The sequence below is a fragment of the Gopherus evgoodei genome, unplaced genomic scaffold (assembly GCF_007399415.2).
Source record: "Gopherus evgoodei ecotype Sinaloan lineage unplaced genomic scaffold, rGopEvg1_v1.p scaffold_151_arrow_ctg1, whole genome shotgun sequence".
In the NCBI taxonomy this organism is placed as follows: domain Eukaryota; kingdom Metazoa; phylum Chordata; order Testudines; family Testudinidae; genus Gopherus; species Gopherus evgoodei.
The window spans coordinates 28,612-42,683 of NW_022059814.1; the positions used below are offsets into that span (position 1 = coordinate 28,612).

At 58.8% G+C, this 14,072-nt stretch overlaps 1 protein-coding gene across 1 annotated transcript; it reads left to right on the forward strand.

Moving 5' to 3' along the window:
• Positions 1-760: 760 nt before the first annotated feature.
• Positions 761-11,874, forward strand: LOC115639920 (syntaxin-binding protein 2-like). Its single transcript, XM_030542843.1, has 8 exons — positions 761-1,100; positions 2,114-2,163; positions 3,188-3,269; positions 5,616-5,719; positions 8,830-8,942; positions 9,278-9,350; positions 11,072-11,456; positions 11,624-11,874. The coding sequence occupies exons 1-7, from the start codon at positions 992-994 to the stop codon at positions 11,204-11,206; spliced, it is 666 nt and encodes a 221-aa protein (XP_030398703.1). The 5' UTR covers positions 761-991; the 3' UTR covers positions 11,207-11,456; positions 11,624-11,874.
• The last annotated feature ends 2,198 nt before the right edge of the window (positions 11,875-14,072 follow it).

The window sequence follows — 14,072 nt, forward strand, 5'->3', positions numbered from 1 at the left end:
GGGTCCCTGCCCCACAATGCCTCCAGCTCCCCCCTCGCCCCCCGCCAGCACAGGGCCCCGGGTCTGCATTGTTCTCAGCCCCTCCCACCCTTCTGCACTGCCCCCAGCCCCCCAGCACAGGGCTCCCACCTCCCAATCGAGGTGACTCCCACTAGGGCTGGTGCAAGGATGTTTTGCGCCCTGGGCAAAACTTCCATCTTGAGCCACCCCTCCTTTCCCCAACACCCTCCAAAAACTAGTAAATTTAGCATTATAAACAGCCTGCCAGTCATACATGTTAATGTTTGTAGAAGGTCTCTTTTTATAAGTCTATAATATAGAACTAAACTATTGTTGTAGGTAGAGTAAATAAGGTTTTTTAAATGTTTAAAAAGCTTCATTTAAAATTGAATGAAAATGCAGAGCCCCCCCGCCGCCCCCCCCCCGGACTGGTGGCCAGGACCCGGGCAGTGTGAGTGCCCCTGAAAAATCACTGCCTACCCCTGCTCTAGCTGTAATGTAGGAGAGAACAAGTTAAAGCCTGACACTCGATCAGCATGTCCTCTGCTGCCCTGTGTATGCTGGTCGCTGAGGTGGTAGTTGCTATGTGTTAGTTAGGGTGACCAGACGTGACAGTCCCCATTTTAGGGGACTTGTCCCCCATCCCAACCTTACATTGGTCTGGGCGCACTTTGTCCCGATATCGGGGGGACCGTGGCAAGCCGGCGCTGCCGGCGCCACTCACCGCTTCCTCTTGGTCCCTGGGGCAGCGCAGCGGAGCTCTTGGTGCGCTGCAGAGATAAGCCCTGCCCCGGGCACACAGAGGCAGCCAGGCGTTCTCCGCTGTGTGCTGCAGCAGGGCTTGTAGATCCGGGCTGGGAGAGCCACGCCCCAGCCTGCCGGCCGGCAGGAGCCCACAGACAGAGCGCAGCCCTGGCTGCAACCCCAGGCATACAGAGGCGGTGAGGAGGGCTCCACTCCGCGCCGTGCTTCAGCAAGGGTGGGCTTGTAGATGCGGCAGCAGGCAGTGGGCAGGGAGCGCCCCTGTGTGAGCGACGCGACCCTAGGAGCCAGAAGGAGGGACCTGCCTGCTGGATGCTTCCTGGGTGCTGCTCCAACAGGTAAGCCCAGCTGAGACTCACTTGGCCCCCTGGTAGCAGGGAGTTGCAGCACTGGCTGTGCTTTGCAAGTGTGGCCAAAGCGTGAGTTGCAGCGCTGTAACCCCATCACCAGCGCTGCAACTCTCCAGTGTAGCCATGCCCTAATTTGGCCTTGACATTAGTTAGAATTTGGGGAGGGGGTTTCACCAGAGAGAACAGCATTTAGGGGCTGCAGGTAACACCACTATCAGATGGTGTGTGACCACTGCTCACCGTGAGCCATGCCCTATGGGGCCAGCCAAAATCCGGTGGTTTGTAGGAGCAAAACAAACAGATTTATTATGGTACCACCCAGGAGCCTCAGTCATGGACCATGGCCCCATTTGCAAGGCGTTGTACATTATTCATTAGGTGTATTATGGTCGTACCTAGGAGCACCAGTCATGGGCCAGGACCCCATTGTGCTGGGTGCTGTACATTATTTATTAGGTGTATTATGGTAGCAACGAGGAGTGCCAGTCATGGGTCAGGGTACCATTGTGCTGGGCACAAGAAAAAGATGGTACTTGGCCCAAAGAGCTGACGATATTATTGCTTAGCTTGGCTGTGTAAGGGGCCCAGGAGACAGGCCCGGCAGTTCCCTGAGCGGGGCATGCCTTGGAGGGGTTCTATGTGCAGGATTCAGCATTCAAAGTCTTTGTCGTATTATCGTCCCCCCACACAGTAGGGTGTCCCTGGATCCTCTCCATTCAAGAGGTGCTGGACAGGATTAGTTGTCTTGCTGCACGGGGCCAGGTCCTTAGTTCAGCTGCGCTCGTGTCCGGCGTGGCAGAAAGGAAGGGGGCTCAGAGCCATGGCCCATCTAGCCCACCACCCCACCACGATCGCTGGCTGGGGGCTTTGCTAGGAGCATTTCGCTAGCTGGCCTGAAAGCAGCCTCTGAGCCACTTCCCAAGGGGTCCTTCCACCAGCCACTCAGGGCACAGCCATCCTGTCCGAGCCCCGCCACTAATCCCTGTCTCTTTCTCTCGCAGAGATCCTCAGCGTTGTCTTTCGCAGCATGAAGAAGGAAAGAGAATGGAAGGTAAGCCGGCCGGGCCTGCTGCCCAGGTATCCCCCTGGGGATATGCTATATCCATATATTGTGCTCCTCCCTCTCCAGCCTCTTGGGATTCATTAGGAACCTGAGGTTTTCCAGGCTGGATCAGGTCCCTGCTCTGTGTAGCCCATCATCCATCCCCAGCTAGGCTTGGGTATGTCTGCCTTCCTGCTGCGCTGGATCAGACCCAGCTAGCCCCTTATACCCCCCCTCCCCCCCACACACACACACACCGGATCAGACCACTGGGCCCAGTGAGCCAGCCTTGGTGGGAGGCAGAGCAGGAGAGCGCCAAGCATGGGTGCAGTATGCATCATTGGGCAGGCAGGTTATTGAGCCCCCGGCATGGACTGGGCTGGGCTGTGTGGAGCAGTGGGCTAGGCCGGTGTAGCAGAGGGAGCAGAGGGGACTAGCTTTCCCAGTGGCCAGATCTGGTGCAGCGGGATGCTGGGTTGCACAGAGCAATGGGTTCATTCGGCATGGCAGGAAGGCGGTGGAGAAGTTGGGCTGATGGCCTACAGGGCTTTCCTAGAGGAACACGGAGACTCCCCTTGTTCCATTTCTCCGTGCCCTGTTCCTGGTTCTGTCCGAGGGCTGGGGAGCAGGTATGTGGTGGATCAGAGCAGGGCACTGGGAGCTAGGACTCCTGGGTTCTGTCCCTGCCTCTTGCACTCTGTCATCTGGGTGAAAAGGATGATCTCCTCCAGTCTAGGAGGATGGAACCATTCCGAATAGCCGGGTGTCCCAGGTTTGTCTCCATCTCCTACATCTCGTACCAGCCACTCTGCTCGGAGCTGCTCTCCTTGTCGCTCCTCACGCAGTCCTTAGCACAGTCAGCTCAGCTAAGTGCAGGCTTGGTAACGGCCCTGCCACTCTGCTGTGGAAGGGCTGGGCCGGGAGCCGTCGGCTCTGCCGTTAGCAGTCGCTCTGCTCCCTTGGCTGTGCCGTGGATGATGATGGTGGGCGGCTGGGCTCAGAGCAGTGAGTAGCTCCCCTCTCGCTACCCCAGGTGCTGATCATGGACCACCCCAGCACGCGCATCTTCTCGTCGTGCTGCAAGATGTCTGACATCGTGGATGAAGGCATCACGCGTGAGTGGCCCCTCCCTCCCATCTGCTCCCCCTCCCAGGGCTCCCCTCTCTCTTGGACACACCTCACAGTCTGGGAGTTGACTTGTCTACATTCACATTTGCATCCCCCTTTGCAGCCCTGTAGATGCCCTCCTTGCTATCGGTACCTTCCCAGCCAGGTCTAGTTCCCTTAGCCCCGTGCTTTCAGCTTCTAGAACCTCTTCAGCGCTTTTCTCAGTCTCCTGTTAACGCCTCGCTGCTTCTCCCCCCACTGCGGGCAGGGTCCTGGCTGGGGAGGGGGAATGCTGGCTACCTGCTCCAGGGTGGAGAAGCCTTGGGGTTGAGGGGCACAGAGCTGAGCCAGGACTCTAGTGAGCTGCCCCCAGCACAGTACAGAGGGACGTTCCCTTCCTGCTCCGTACTGTCGCAGCCCACGGCCCCACATCGAACCGGCTGCTGCATTGTAGCCTGTGGAACCCCCCAGCCTGTTGCCAGAGAACATCCCTGTTCCCCTTGGCTTTCCCTTCCCCCCATCCCCATGGAGAGCGGCTGGGGCGGATGGCTAGGACACGCTGACCCACACCCAGTGTCTACTGTCTCCTAGTTGTGGAAGATATTGATAAGTGCCAGGAGCCAAATCCCTACCTGCTCAGCCTTGTGGAGAAGGCAGGAGCTCGGGCCTGGGGCAGATTGATGGGGAGCAGGGGAGACCCTGGGGTAGCTCCTAGTGCTGCCTGGAGGTGGCGCTGTCCGAGGGCATGCGCAGCACGACGTCAGGATGGGAAAGGGGCCAGTAGGGGCTCCCCAAGAGGCTGCTTCCCCGGAGCTGGGCTTCGTGTTCTTTGCCACGTGAAACACAGACTGTCCCCCAGACCTCTCCGCCGTGCAGTCCCATGGGGGTTGGATGGGAAGGTGCAGCAGGCGGAGAGAGGCGACCTCAGCTGAAACTGAAAGCAAAGGAGAATCGCTGAGGCAGGGGCTTTGGGGGAGGAGGTCCTGCGTCTGCAGCAGGGAGGCGAGTGGAGGGAGACCAGGGGCAGGGGGCGCTGGCAGAGCAGGGTGAAGCCCAGAACCTGCAGGGGCTGCACGTGGAGGAAGCGCTGTAGGAGAGGACCGTGATCTGGGGCTTGGGACAGGGCAGCCAGGTTCTCACCTGTCACAGTGGCCGGTTGCAGAGTCCAATCAGCTTCTGAACACCCTGCCTGGCTAGCTGGTGTGGCGAAGCTGCAGGTGTCCAGTGTGGCGCCGGGGGAGAGAGCGGGCTCTGATGGCGGCTGCCTGGGATTGCTGCTCGTCCGGCTGTTCCCTGGGCACTGCTCAGAGCCCACTTAGTTCAGCAGCAAGGCCAATGGCAAGTCCCGTCTGTGGCCGAGCACGGACACTTGTGTGCCAGCGAGAGACGTGACTGGGCCCTGAGACTGTCCTGGGCACATGGGCACATGCCCTGCTCCAGGTGGGGAGGGAGCCCAGAGCCAGAGGGGTGAAAACCAGCCCACCTCCTGACGGCATCATGCTGGGCCCTGAGTCCCCAGGGGCTGGGCATGGGCTGGGCCCTTCGGGCAGCAGGGAGGGGGCTCGGCCGGTGCTGACAACTCCCCTCCCCACTTTGCAGTCGGTGCAGGCTCTGATCAGTGACTTCCAGGGCACCCACACCTTCAACTACAAGGTGGCTCACGTCTTCTTCATCAGCCGTGAATATCAGGGGGCAGCGGATCCCCCAGCTGGGAGCCTGGCCAGCGACACACTGGGGTTGGGGTGGGGTTTCTATCTGCCAGCAGGCCAGTGCCCCAGCAGACCAGACCGAACGACCCCACCTATCCCTTCCCCCCTTCTGCTCCACGGGCCTGCCTCCAGCCAACACGGCTCACAACATGCACCCAGAGAGGCGGCCTCTGGCTACCATTCCCAGCATGCATTGCTCCATCAGTCCCAACTGGGGTGGTGAGATGGGACACCACCAGAATACCCAGTGTGTCAGGGTCACATCTGCTTCTCCCCATTCCAGCGGCAGGGGGATCCCAAGTCCCCGTTCCTCCTTGTGCATCATTTGGAGTTATACAGTCTGGTCACTTCCCCCTGTGGAGGGGCTGAGGGCAGGGTGTGAGACAAGGGCTACATAGGAGAGGTTGTGCCCCCCTACTTGCTGCTGATGCTTCAGAAGGCGAGAACCCGGCGTGACTCTGGTTTGGTGGGGCTGGACTCATCGTTTACTCCTGTGTGGCCCCGCTGGCTTGCCCAGGTTCCCCACAGGTGTGCAGCACTACGCCCCTGCTGTGCCCGTCCTGACCCTGTCTGTGGGGGCTGGCGCTGTGCTGGGGCTCCTGAGCCCTGTACCTGTCACCCCCAGCCACTGCCTTTGCCTTGCAGCCTGTCCTGAGCCTCTGTTCAAGGAGCTGAGGAAGTCACGGATCACCAAGGCCATCAAAACGGTCAAGGAGATCAACATGGCCTTCCTTCCCTACGAGAGCCAGGTGAGGGGTGGCTGGGCTTTGGAGGAGCCAGGCCACGGGGTGGACGGTGACGTACGACACCCCACTCTTAGTGTTCAACGTGGCTTGGGGCGAACCTTTCCCTTCTAGGGCCCTAGATTTGATGCCAGCACAGGGCAGCAGGGACTAGCCTGCTGCTCACACCCTGTGAGACGTGGAATTGCTGGCTTAGATGTATAGGGGAGGAGCACATGAGAAGTAGAAGGAAGAAGGAGTGATTTTGAACCTGCTCAGAGATCCTGGCGGGAGAGGGGTGGGGGGTCTAGACCCCCTTGGAGATCCTGAGGAGTTGGCAGAACAATAGCATTCCCTGTGTGAGGACTATGGGCCCTAGCCCTTCTCTAACACTGGCTGTGGGCAGATCTCAAAGTGCTCTACAAAAGCCAGTGTCCTTATCCCCTCTGTACAGATGGGGAAACCAAGGCACTGCCTGGGGAAGTGTGTGCCCAGCACAATCTCTCTGTTTATAAACAGGGCAGTTTGGTCACAGAACTAAGCTTCACACACAGAGCCTCTTCCACACCTGGACACTCCTGTCTGTGTGCGCTCCTACACCCATCCCCATGGTATCGGAACCTCACTAATGAATTCAGCCTCCCAGTGGAGGCAGGGTGGCCTGTGTTACAGATGGAAAACTCAGGCATGCAGGGAGTCTGTCAGACCAGGACTAGAACCCAGATCTCCTAAGCCTTAGCCATAGCTCGTGCCATCCCCATCCCATTCCCAGTAGAGGGGAGCTGCAAATCCACCCTGCCCTGGATTCTCATACGAGATACCCAGTGGTTCCTGTCTCCCTAGGAGAAGCAAAGTGATGTAAAATCCCAGGCCTGCCCAGATCTCTCCATCCTGTTGCTTCTGCTCTTGCTTCCAGCCTTTGCCAAGCTGCTGGGAAACTGTGCATCTGTGACCAATTGGGAATGTTTGTAATATCTTTTATGAAGCTGATGCATGCCTCAGTTTCCCCTATCTGTTGCATGGCTTCTCAGGCAGGGGGCTGGTGTGGAAGGACTCTCAAGGAAGGGAATTAAACCCAGATCAGCCTGGGGGCCAGAAAGACCATGCCGACTCCAACGGCTCCTGGCTGGATGCTCCCAGCAGGGAATCGGAGCAAGGGCCCCCAGCTCGAGAAGCACAGAGTTGGGAAGGTTTGAGCTGGAGGATAAAGTGAGGGAACCTGGGAGCTCTCGCCTGAGAACTGACCAAGGTCAGACCAAGGCCTGGTCTACACAAGGCAATTGGGTCAGTGTAACTGCGTCGCTCGGGGATATGAGAAAGGCGGCATCACAAGTGATGCAGCTGCAGTGGTTTACATGTAGACGCAGTGATGAACTGGTGCCGGTTTGCGGGAACCAGTTCTAAAAGGGCTTCTAAATTTAATAACTGGTAAGTTGAAGTGACCCAGGAGCGTAGCTGGGGGAGAACAGGGGGAACGGCCGTCCCCCATCATCACATTATCCAAAAGTGGCACCTTAGGCGCCGATCCCGTGAGTGCTCCAGCTCCCCACCCCCAGCCCCAGCTCACCTCCGCTCCACCCCACTTCTTCCCCCCTCATCCCCCGCTTCTCGTGAATCAGCTGTTCACGCGGAAAGCCTGAGAGGGCTGAGAAGCAAGCAACGACTTGGTACTCAGGCCCAGAGAGATGGAGATGGAGCGTAGGTGAGCTGGGGCAGGGGAGTCGCCCACACCGCAGCAGGTAACCGGGGGGTGGGGCGTGCAGGGGAACCACTCCCTGCCACAGCTCACCTCTGCACCACCTTCGCCTCCCTGTGAGCTTGGCCTGACCCAGTGGTCCAGTCGAGCGGCATGGCTGTAGCGCAGCCAGCCACCTCCGGGCAGCGCAGTAAGGGGGCAGGGAGTGGAGGGAGGTTGGATAGAGGGCAGGTGAGTTTGGGGGGGTGGTCGGGGGTGGATGTGGATCGGGGCAGTCAGAGGGCGGGGAACAGGGGTTTGAATGAGGGCAAGGGTCCTGGGGGAGCAGTCGGGATAGAGAAGTGGAGTGGGTGGGACAGGGATCCCGGTGGAAGGTGTCAAGGAATGCGGGGGATGGATGGGGCAGGAGTCCCAGTGGGTGAGGGCAGGCCACGACCCCCTAGTGAGATGAGGAGGGAACCGGTTGTTAAGATTTTGGCAGCTCATCAGTGTGTAGACAGGCCCTGAGTGAGAGACCCGGAGCCTGAAAACAGGTTTCGCTGCAGCTCGGCCGGGCTCTGGGCTGACCAGAACGGCCTTTTGCTTTAACCTTCAGTGGGCTGGGCTGCTGGGGCTGGGGTCCAGGTGCCTAAGAAACCCGACTGTTCTGACGACACTGGGGGAGTGGCCCTGTCACACGACACTGGGGGAGTGGCCCTGTCACACGTCTGTATCAGGGTCTGTCTCAGCTGTTCTCGCTGGGCAGGGCTCCCGGGGTGAAGCCCAGCGGTTCAGTCTCAGGAGGTGGGGAGGCCGTGTGGCCTGTCCTGCAGGATGAGAGATACCTGTTGGGGTTTGGCATAGCGAAGGGCTTCCTCCCAGACACTTCCCCAGCTGGGGTCCTGGCACCGACCCTGTGGATCCATGAGCGTCTTTCCCATCCACCGAGGCAGTGTGGGCTAGTGGGTAGAGCTCTGGACAGGGCCAGGAGACGAGGATTCTTGGGCAAGTCACCTTGCCTATTTGTGCCCCCTTTGGGATCACTGGCTGCTGTGACACAGACGCGCTGGAAGTCTGTAACACCCTGGGCCCAGACGCTCCAACACTGCTTTGGGGGACGCAAACCCCACTGATACCAGCAGTAGGCACACAGCTGCCCCAGCAGCAAGGGGACCTGGGAGTCAGGGCAGCGGGAGCTGCTGCCACTTGGAGCTCTGATGGTGCAGGGGGGCAGGCACCTCCCAGGGAATCCAGGACAGTGAGGGGATGGGGCTCTCTCCTAGGAGCTCCTGAAGCTATTGGGGGCTGAAGACACATCCCTGAGACGGGGAAGTGTGGGGCCCAATCTGCCCTGTATCTCTGGGGGTGAGGGGGGATATTAACCCTGCTCTCCCCACCATTCCCCTGTCCTTCCCCTGAGGGGTAGCAGGAGTCATCCTGTCCCCTTCTCTCCCTGGTTCAGGGACCAACGAGGACTGAGAGGACAAGCAGGAGGAGGAGGAGGAATGGGTGGATGTGGCTACAGAGGAGGCTGCTGTCAACATCATCCAAAAGTAGCTCCAGTGCAGAGAAAAGGTACAAACCTTCCCTAACTGGGCTGGAACCGAGACTGTCTTCCCCTTCCCAGCACTCAACTCCCTGCAGAGGGTCTTGCCCTGATGAACCACCACCCCTAATGGGGACCTTTCGCTTCCATGCTCTGGGACCCCCCAAGATGGGGATGTTTGTCTCCTCCCCCCACAGGCACCGTCCTAGAGCCTGACTCTGCTTATGTAGGAGTCGTGGGTTATTTGGACAATGGGCAGGTCCCCACTGTCCTCCAGGGAGGCCTGAGCCCTGCAGCTGATGTGGATGGGGCAGGGAGGTCCCGGGCTAACAGGCTCTCTCTCCCCTAATCCCTCTCCTGGTAGGTGCACGAAGAGGCCCAGCAGCTCATGTTCCTTCACGCCATCCACCCCACATGTCTCGCTGCACAGAGAAAAGGCAGGACACGCTGGAGCCGCACTGGTGCCCTAATATGAAATGAACTGGTTGAGTCTGCTCCAGTTCTCTCGTCTGTAATCAGGAGGCTAAAATGAATGAGGGATGGTTTTATGATTACAACATGGCCAGGGCCGGCTCCAGCTTTTCTGTTGTCCCAATCTGCAAAAAAAGAAAAAGAAAAAAGAGCAGCAGCACTTCAGGAGTAACTTATTGCTAATATGGGGAAGTCTCTGGGAGAAGAGGCCGTTCTGGTCAGCTGTCTGTCATGGGAGCGCAGGGCTGGTCTCCTATCGCCACTTGCTGTGCCAAGAGGGCAGTGCATGAGATCAGGCAGGGAGTGAGGGCTGGGCCAGCCCCCCCGATGTGGGTCTGAGATGCTGCGTCCAGCCCCTTCCTCCAGCTCACCAGGGCCTGGGGAACCTTCCTGACCCTGAGAGCACAGTCCCTCTTCCCCCATCCTGCCCCATACTGGCTCGGTGGGGAGGGCCCTGCTCTGTGGCCCTTCCTGTAACCCTGCTCAGGTACTGGCACTGCTCAGGCACTCAGCCATTATGGGAGGATGACTCCCCGAGCCCCACCCTGGAAAGGGGACCCCAGGCTGCTCCCCCAGGGACTGTCAATCATTCAGTGAGGAGCCATCCCAGTCCCTCCCCGCAACGGGGCCTGGCATTGCCACCAGGTCCGAGGTTCCTGCTGCTGGGCCCCTGCTGACCTGTCCTCCACCCCCCCAAGACATCACTGAGGACAAACTGGACAAGAAGTTGTGGCCCTTTGTGTTGGAGCCGGTCCCTGCCACCAGTTCCCAGGCTGCTGTCAGGTAAGGCTGAGCCTGGCTGGGCTGTGGGGAGCAGAGCCCTGAAATCCCCCCACCCCCAGGGTGTAGGAGCCTCTGTGCCTGGGAGTGCGTGGCCAGGACCCTGCCCTCTATGGGGGAGGGGATGCCCAAGAGCCTGCAACCCTGGACCCCTCTCAGCATGTCTCCCGCCCCCCAGCAGTCCCTCAACACACCAGAACCCAGGATGGAGGAAAGCGACTGGCCGCGCTTTAGACAGCACCCCCAGCCCAGGGCAGGTGCCACGCTCCCCTACTCCCTCTTGCCTGCTTTGGGTCTCCTGTCCCACTGCCTTGGGCAGGGCCTGCCCACCAGCCTCCTCCAGGCGTGGTGGGAAGTATATCGGTTCGGGGCACCCTGACCGGCTCCTTGCCCCTGTCCGGTGCTGCCCAGCCTGGGACAAGTCTCGCCCCTGCAGCCCCTCTCCGCTGCGTGTCTCCAGCTTCTCGGAGATGCTATTGGCCACCGTACGGAGCTGCGGGATATGCTGCCGCCTGCAGTGCACCCCTGTTCCAGGGGCTCGATTGGCTGAGCTGCCTGCGGAGCAGGACCCAGGTGCTTCAGACCCCGGTGGAGGTAAGCGGGAGGGAGGCACTGGCATGGGGCAGGCTGGTCCTGTCCTGTGCGGCACTCAGCCACACCCGAGGCCCCACGGGGAGGTGAGGATGGGTGTGGGGACGCCTGGGCTTTGTGCCAGCCCTGCCATGGACTCCCCACTGGCACATCCGAGCTAGCTTGGGGGATGTCTCTTGGCTTGGGGGCTGGGCCGCAGAGAGGGCTGGTGGTGAAGTTTCAGGCCACCAGGGCCCATTGGATTGTGCCATATGAGCCAGACCAGGACCCCTCCGCCGGAGGAGTGGGTGACGGGTCTCTCTCTCCTTTGCTCCAGGGCCCTGACAAAGCCCGCTCTCAGCTGCTGATTGTGGACCGGAGCTTCGACCTGGTGTCCCCACTGCTGCACGACCTCACCTACCAGGCCATGGCCTACGACCTGCTCAGCATTGAGAACGACACCTACAAGTAGGACCTGGCGGCCAGCAGGAGGCGCCCCGCACTCCTCCTCAGGCGGGCTGGGGTGGATGTGACCCAGGCACTTGCGCTGCTCTGCAGCCCCCACACTTGGGGTAGGGGTGCCGCAGCCTGACCCCGTCTCCCCTCCCTCGCAGGTACGAGACGACAGGGACCAGCGAATTGTGGGAGAAAGAGGCGCTGCTGGACGAAGACAACGAACTCTAGGTGCAGCTACGGCACATGCACATCGCTGACATCTCCAAGTGAGCACGCTCAGCTCCGCCTCTGACACGCCCCTGTATGCCCTGCCCATACCTTAGATATGCTCCCACGCGTGGCTGGGCTGCTGTGGCTGGCCCCAGGCAAGGCCTCTGCCCTCTAGGGGCACTGCGCTGGAAGGGGCCAGGATCTCACCACCGCCTCCCTCCAGGCCAACATCAAGGACCTGTCCCAGATGCTGAAGAAGATGCCCCAGTACCAGAAAGAGCTGAACAAGGTAACGGGGCTGGAGCTGTTAGTGGGTGGGGAGCAGGGAATTCATTGGGGTTGAAGGACGGGCAGGGTGCTCTGTGGGGCTGGTGAGGGACAGTAGGGACTCTCTGGGGGACAGGGCACTCTGGGGCACTCCGCTTTACTGCCTGATGAGAGCTGCTGACCTGTCCCGTCGGGCAGAGCCATTTTCCCCCCAAGCGCTGTGTGGCACCATGGGCAACAGCCTGCCCGTCAGTGCCCAGAGCTGCCCCATTAGCCCCAGCAATGGCAGCCCTTGGGTAACGCCCGCGTCTTAGAATCATAGAATATCAGGGTTGGAAGGGTCCTCAGGAGGTCATCTAGTCCAACCCCCTGCTCAAAGCAGGACCAACTCTAACTAAATCATCCCAGCCAGGGCTTTGTCAAGCATGACCTTAAAAACCTCTAAGGAAGGAGATTCCACTGCCTCTCTAGGTAACCCATTCCAGTGCTTCACCGCCCTCCTACTGAAAAAGTTTTTCCTAATATCCAACCTAAACCTCCCCCACTGCAACTTGAGACCGTTACTCCTTGTTCTGTCATCTGCCACCGCTGAGAACAGTCTAGATCCATCCTCTTTGGAACCTCCTTTCAGTTAGTTGAAAGCAGCTATCGAATCCCCCCTCATTCTTCTCTTCTGCAGACTAAACAATCTCAGTTCCCTCAGCCTCTCCTCATAGGTCCTGTGCTCCAGCCCCCTAATCATTTTTGTTGCCCTCCGCTGGACTCGTTCCAATTTTTCCACATCCTTCTTGTAGTGTGGGGTCCAAAACTGGACACAATACTCCAGACGAGGCCTCACCAATGTCGAATAGAGGGGAATAATCACGTCCCTTGATCTGCTGGCAGTACCCCTACTTATACAGCCTAAAATGCTGTTAGCCTTCTTGGCAACAAGGGCACGCTATTGACTCATATGGAGCTTCTCATCCACTGTAACCCCTAGGTCCTTTTCTGCAGAACTGCTTCCTAGCCATTCGGTCTCTAGTCTGTAACAGTGAATGGGATTCTTCTGTCCTAAGTGCAGGACTCTGCACTTGTCCTTATTGAACCTCATCAGGTTTCTTTTGGCCCAGTCCTCTAATTTGTCTAGGTCTCTCTGTAGCCTATCCCTACACTCCAGCGTATCTATTACTCCTCCCAGTTTAGTGTCATCTGCAAACTTGCTGAGAATGCAGTCCACGCTGTCCTCCAGATCATTAATGAAGATATTGAACAAAACCGGCCCCAGGACCGACCCTTGGGGCACTCTGCTTGAAACCGGCTGCCAGGTAGACACGGAGCCGTTGATCACTACCCGTTGAGCCCGACGATCTAGCCAGCTTTCTATCCACCTTATAGTCCATTCATCCAGCCCATACTTCTTTAACTTGCTGGCAAGAACACTGTGGGAGACCGTATCAGAAGCTTTGCTAAAGTCAAGGAATAACACATCCATTGCTTTCCCCTCATCCACAGACCCAGTTATCTCCTCACAGAAGGCAATTAGGTTAGTCAGGCATGACTTGCCCTTGGTGAATCCATGCTGACTGTTGCAAATCACTTTCCTCTCCTCTAAGTGCTTCAGAATTGATTCCTTGAGGACCTGCTCCATGATTTTTCCAGAGACTGAGGTGAGGCTGACCAGTAGTTCCCTGGATCCTCCTCCTTCCCTTTTTTAAAGATGGGCACTACATGAGCCTTTTTCCAGTCATCTGGGACCTCCCCCGATCGCCATGAGTTTTCAAAGATAATGGCCAATGGCTCTGCAATCACATCCACCAACTCCTTTAGCACCCTTGGATGCAGTGCATCCGGCCCCATGGACTTGTGCTCATCCAGTTTTTCTAAATAGTCCCGAACCACTTCTTTCTGCACAGAGGGCTGGTCACCTTCTCCCCATAGTGTGCTGCCCAGTGCAGCAGTCTGGGAGCTGACCTTGTTTGTGTAGACAGAGCCTTGCTCCTGCAGCTCTCCGGAGAGGGCCTTGGTGGGCTTCCAAACCAGCCCGTTGGAGCCACTCCTAGTGCCACTGAGCCATCTGCCAACGGAAAGCTCCTGGCCTCTGGCACAGGTACCCTGACAGCTGCTGGTCTCCAAGCCCCAGCCTCATGGTGACTAACAGAGAAACCGTGGGCTGCTTTGGAAGCTGCTTCCTCCTCCTGATCCTCTCCTGCAGCTCCCCTGCTCCATCCCAGAGGGCGGGTGCTGTATGGCACTGATTTGGCCATGCAGATGTGGGTTGGGGCCTGGGCTGAGCCAAGTTTGGCGCAGGGGTGGCCTGGCTGGGTGCACCCTGTTTGTGATAATCTGGGCCTGGCCTAGGCCACATTAGGCTAGCGCCGCTTCAAGCCCCATGCCCCTGGCTGGTTCATGGGAGGGGTGGGGAG

Coding starts and splice junctions, on each gene's coding strand:
- LOC115639920 (XM_030542843.1), top strand. CDS start 992: ATGCGGCAGCAGGCAGTGGGCAGGGAGCGCCCCTGTGTGAGCGACGCG. Junction 1,101..2,113: donor CCTGGGTGCTGCTCCAACAG/GTAAGCCCAGCT, acceptor TTTCTCTCGCAG/AGATCCTCAGCGTTGTCTTT. Junction 3,270..5,615: donor CGTGGATGAAGGCATCACGC/GTGAGTGGCCCC, acceptor TTTGCCTTGCAG/CCTGTCCTGAGCCTCTGTTC.